Source organism: Genypterus blacodes, unplaced genomic scaffold, assembly GCF_046128005.1.
Source record: "Genypterus blacodes isolate CSIRO-AG114 ecotype Tasmania unplaced genomic scaffold, CSIRO-AGI_Gbla_v1 ptg000438l_1, whole genome shotgun sequence".
NCBI classification, from domain to species: Eukaryota; Metazoa; Chordata; class Actinopteri; order Ophidiiformes; family Ophidiidae; genus Genypterus; species Genypterus blacodes.
In genome coordinates, this window is record NW_027467208.1 from 857,726 (window position 1) to 863,566 (window position 5,841).

The 5,841-nt window shown below is 42.9% G+C and overlaps 1 protein-coding gene across 2 annotated transcripts; it reads right to left on the reverse strand.

The window, feature by feature from the left end:
• Positions 1–2,147: 2,147 nt before the first annotated feature.
• On the reverse strand, positions 2,148–4,005 carry ndufs5 (NADH:ubiquinone oxidoreductase subunit S5). Of its 2 annotated transcripts, none has more exons than XM_076139068.1 (3): positions 3,879–4,005; positions 2,837–3,059; positions 2,148–2,357 (listed from the first exon to the last, which is right to left on the reverse strand). In XM_076139068.1, the coding sequence occupies exons 2-3, from the start codon at positions 3,050–3,052 to the stop codon at positions 2,253–2,255; spliced, it is 321 nt and encodes a 106-aa protein (XP_075995183.1). In that variant the 5' UTR covers positions 3,053–3,059; positions 3,879–4,005; the 3' UTR covers positions 2,148–2,252. The 2 variants fall into 2 exon arrangements, with proteins under 2 accessions (XP_075995183.1, XP_075995184.1); XM_076139069.1 differs by having other exon boundaries at positions 2,837–3,056; positions 3,879–3,975.
• Between the last annotated feature and the right edge of the window lie 1,836 nt (positions 4,006–5,841).

The window sequence follows — 5,841 nt, forward strand, 5'->3', positions numbered from 1 at the left end:
AGATCAAGAGAATACTGGGAAGAGTTCAGAGTATCCTTTGAATGGCCTGGTGAACTTCTGTTTGAGTTTGAACAGCAAATACAAGAGGATCAGATTCCCCTAATGTAACGTTTTGACCATGGGAATTGTATGATTGATGTCTGTTTATGTCTGGTTGGTTATCAGCCTGGATCATGTTCCTTTACTGTTAGATGACAACACAGAGTGAGAGGAAGAGGAGTGAGATGAAGCAGAACAGCACAACACTGATAATGACATAGAGCCGTGTGAAGAAAAGTAGTTATAATTATTTTGAACTGAGAAATGCTTTTGTGTTTGTTCACATTTTCGCCTGTTTTGACCTAAAACGTCTAGAATCTATAAAGTGTACTGCAGGGTCTACTTGATATCAGAGGAATTACATGTGTGTGTAGCAGAGGGAGGGGGGTTGTCCTGGTGTCTGGGGTCCGCAGCAGGATAATCCAGGCCGACCGTCTCTCTCCGGTCCCATCGGTCCTGTCAGAGAAAGCAAATGAACTCTGGGCCACAGTTCAGGATTAACCCAAGGGCCTGACTGTAGCTGTTTTTAATCAAATAGCAGCTAATGGTCGGACCAGACACATAAACACAAGGCTACTGTGGCATTAAACAAGGTCAAAGTTCACTCTTATCACAGCTGAGGGTTTGTTTATGTACTCGCTATAGAACAGTGCAGCTAGTTTGATCCTCGAGTTTGAACAGGAGTGTGTGGGGTAAGAGCAGAGTAATGTAGGTCAGTGACACTGAGGGCCGCTGGTGTAGCAGCAGCATAATTGAATGAGGATGCGGACTGAGACGTGACTTCATTTATCCAATGAGACCTTGTGACCGTGCCTGAAGTGGATCCACGTATAATATTCTGCAAAGCAAGGAATGTTCCCTGTAATAAAGCTGGTCTCCCAGGACAACCAGAGGAATGAGTTCAGACTGATTAATGATTCAAATAAGTAGAATTAATTAAGATTTCTGCATTAACTTGGTGCAAAAGCTGCAAGATGATTAAGCTATTGATGCTGCAGCGGCACCACTGAGCTTTCACTTTCACTTTGTCTGAAACAAAGAGCTCCACCAGGATCAGTATGAAGCAAGCAGGCTGGTTGGACTGTGACTCCTCCACTGGGGCTCAATGTGGTTTCATTTCTGGGATAGAGAGAACACAATGTTAAAGCAGTTTATGACTCATAACTCAACGCTCTCTCTATTAAGAGTAAGGACATTATAGACGTATTAAGGTCAAAGTGCACCCAGCTTTAAACGACTCTATTCAGGCTCTATACTTCCGACTATGATGATTACTAATTCAAATTAAAATGGGAAAATAATTATGTGTCCACAATCAAAACTTGTTGCATTTGGGAACTTTCAGAGAAAAACATTCCATCCTTCAGCAAACATCCTCTTTGTAATTTCAATGAGAGCAGGTCGAGCTGGGGTTGTGGGTTCAATACCATTTGGATTGGATTCACGTCTTCTCAGTCTTCCCTCCCGTATTACCGATGCTTTCGGCGCCCCCTTGTGGCACATCACAGAACTTCCTAATCCCATCAATCAGACTTTAAATGCTGGTAATTAAATCAATGTTGTCAAAGTGCTTCCCTTCATATCCATCCCTCATTACATGGGTCCAGTGGTCCCTCTGGAGCGTTTAGTCTAATCCATTGAATTCCACGCTGAAATGAGGTCAGGAGGTTAAGGAAATGGACTGTAAATGCATCTGCAGCTCAACTAGTTTCACTTATATTAACAACCAAGGCAAAGATCACCAGAGAACAGACTACAGGACCATCTCCCCTGGGGTAAAAGCATGAAATCATTCACTAGAAACCATTAAAGCAGCGGTACAAAGAGGCAATTAATGGGTCAAATCCCATTCATCAGTCCAGTCATCTGCAGTTCACATGATTTGTGAGGTTTACAGGTTTAAAATGTGTTTAATTGTCTCTGGTCCAACAATTTATGGGCGACTTCTTCAGCAGCTGATGATGACATAATGCGGTGACATCATTTTATGGCTTTATTTTACGGTGTGTCTACCAATCATGCATTTTTGAGCATACACACACACACGGCATCATTATCTGATTACACCCGTCTGCACATGAGCTAAGAAAGGAGAGAAGTAGCAGTGATAACATTAGAACATTTATTTGTAAAGTTGTACAGGGCAAATGGGCAAATAGTGATATCTGGTTTACTATACACAGGGACAGGATGGAGGAGGGGTCGGTGCTCGCTCATGGTGATGCCTCGTCCTTGCCCGTGTGGCAGCTGGGCAGTATGTAGGTGCCCTCCTTCACCATCTTGTCCCGCTGCTGACGGATGGTGGACAGCCTGTTGATCTACAGGGAGGAAAAGGACACGAAGAGGACACAGGGTTAATCCAGAGACATGATGGAGGAAATGACATAAACGTTTAAGAAGCAAAACATTCTGCTTCATCTGCATGTGGTGTGGAGAGAACTGGACACTGCTGGACATTTGAGGTACTGCAGCACATTCAGCAGTGTCTCTCTCTCTCTCAATCTGCTATCTGCTCGCACACACAGACACAGACACAGACACAGACACACACACACACACACACACACACACTTTGCAGTAATTCCATTCTGAAGTTCTCTTACATGCTGCCACTTAATGACAACAAACCCTGAGCAAGAACGTGACAGTGTAACGTTGCCATGGTTACTATATCAGCTAAACCAGACTGAGGCAATTTTACACGATAATTTCTCATCTGTGCAAACTTAATATAAGGCATTTCAACCAGAAACTGCCAGTTATAATACTTTTATGTGCTTATAACACACACACTCACCATCTTCTTCTTGTGCATGCACTCCAGGAAATCCTCATACTCCAGCTTGCACTCCTTCTTGGCCCGAGTCTGCCCGATGCCACTGGAACATTCCACCCACTCCTTCTCAAAGGCGTGGCAGCGAGCCGCCCGCTTGTACGGCTGCTCTCCGCTCTGAATGGAAATCCAGCGGTCCAGGTTGATGCCCAGCCGCGACTGAAGGTCCACAAACGGCATGATGCTGCTGCAGGAGGAGGAGGAGGAGGAGGAGGAAGGGGGGGTGTGATGGGAAGGGAGAGGAGACAGGTGGAAGGAGACGTTAGATGGGAAACATGATGAATACACGTCCAAAAATTATAATATAGCAGCATGACAGACTTAACCTTTCAATACCCTGTGTAAACTAATAGAACCAACACTACGGTCCTGTATTATAGTGCGTCTTTGTGGAGTTTATAACGCTCAGCTCTGTTGACAGGGGATACATACAAAGACTCACTTAAATGTTAGGAACGTGTCTCAGTGTAATGAAGCCACATAAACATACAAAATACTGTATACAGCCACTAAATGACCATAAACACCATCATATAGTGTTAAAGGATACATACAGGAAACGACCACCAGCCTGTAGAACTTAACTTCATGCACTAAATCAGTTTCCTCTCTGTTTATGTACTGAATGTAAAAGCTAGGTTAGGTTAGCTACTGCTGAAGCGACTAGCTTCTTTAGCTATCTCAAAGCAGCCTCATACTGTGGTGTACAGGCGTTACGTATGTATACACAGTGTTATATCCATGGCTGACGTGTATTTATGCATAGATTAGTAAACTCGTCTTGACTCAGGCGAGTCCCGGCTCAGAGTTCTGTGACTCTGTCCGGTTTGAACCTGTCCGCTTCTTCAATGACCTATATGTTCATGCTAACCAACAACAGGCCGCTCTCAGTTTCAAAAGAACAACACGTAGATGTTTCCTCTAATCTTACATAACATTCACATCGTTTCCTTTACTAAACCACGTAGTTAAAATGCAATAAATGTGCAAAAACGTCTTTATTTACCGTGTTTGAGCAGGAGTCACCTTCCTACTATGCCTGCGTTTTGCTTGACGTTAGAAAACACTACCGTAAAAACGGTCGGTTGTGTCGTGCAGAGTCCGCGGCAGTGTTGTGACGTCTCTGAGCACCATGAGAGCGCCAACTTGTGGTGACATTTGTGTAATTGGTTTATAAAAACAACATAAAGCAACGTTATGTCATTCGAACACACCGTCGCGTTTTCTCCAATTAATGACAAAAAGATAATTTATCATATATTTCTGATTTCAGTGCATCTCCATATTTTCAGTCATGGGTCATTGGTGCCTTCACTGGTTAGTGTATGTCGTTATGAGGGTGGCAACTATGGTGTTCTGGGTGGTTGCTAAGGTGATGCTGAATAATTGCCATGGTGTTTAGGGCAGCTGCTAGGGAGGTTGCTGTGCTATTCTGGGCTGTTGCTATGGTGTGTGTGGTTACCCAGGTGTATGTGAGGGTGTAGGGTGGTGGCTTGGGTGTGTGCATTGTTGGCATGAGTCAGTGTAAACAAGAAATCTGTAGTTGCTGAAAACTGTTCTTGTGTTGGGTTGAAAAGTAAGAATAATAATTTTAACAGTTCCAATGACATGATACTAAGTCTAGTAAACTGTAAAACACACACAAACACACACACACAATGTATGGTTGACAACAACTCAGCTCTTTGGTGCAACACAAGTTTATTTATTTTTTCCCCAAAGGTCCACAGATGTCTTTCACAGTCCAGCATGTTCGGCCCTACAGAGTGCAGGGCTTTAACAGTGGCAGGAAATACACAGAATAACACTTAAATATTGCTATCTATATACTCTAAAACTTTTCAAACAAGTACAGGACCATCTGTGTTCTTAATGGGACATTTCTCCATCGACACTCACTCAGGCTCTTTCGGGAAGTTGGGTTCGTGGTACATTCGTGTGTTTCAATAGGCAATAACTGAAAACATTAAGTCACCATAAGCAGCTATGTCCGTGAAACTACTCTGAGATGAAAAAGGGCCTCAGGTTCATCTTCTCTAGCACGGAACCTCTGGGAAAAACCTGTTTAAACATTCAGTTTAAATGGGTTTAAGGCGATAGGAAGCTAAGAAACAATACTCAGGATTGATAAGAGCTCATCAATCAATATCTGTAGAGTGTTGCTTCCAAAGTTAGACGTTCAACTTTGGATAAAAGTGACAGACCTTTGAATATAATGAGTACAATGGAATAAAATGTTTTAAAAAATAAGGAAATTGGCCGAAGTAACAACCGTTTACTTCCAATGAGTTAGAAAGAAAATACTGAAGAAACAAGGACAGCTTTTCTCATTTCTATTTTAAAATGGTAATACAATATTTGGGAGTCGAACCTTTCATTCCTTAAATCCAACATTAGATGTCTTCCGGTACAGACAGTGATCTATTTTGGTCAAATCACAGACAACTGAATGTGAGTACACTCAGTTATTATAGCAACGATGACAATGCACAGCAACAAAAGAGACATTGGAGATAAAGTGCACAAGTGCTCATTCAACACAAAAACAAACACAAGGGAGACAAACAAGTACATTCATTAAGAGTGCATTCATTCCTGTAGGCTTTCATGTAAAGTCTCTCACACACGCCACAACGTCAGGCGGCCCGTTTACAAGTCGGAAACGGATGGGAGAAGCAGATGGCTGTGTGTTATTTGGGTCGGTGTGTGTGGCTGTCTATAAGGCAGGCGGGGCAGTCAGCTGTGTGCGTCTTTAGTGGTCACGTGACACACACCAGATCCATACAGTGAGAGAGTTGTGACAGTGACACGCCTTCTGCAGCTGTCGGAACTTGAGACAACACTGAATGTCCCAATTCCACATTAAATCCTGGTGCTTCCCTAAACACTATGTGCTAATTTGTGTAATTTACTCATTTGAATCAATGTGTAGCTCCTTGTTTGCACAGTGGCCATTTTGAAACAACAAG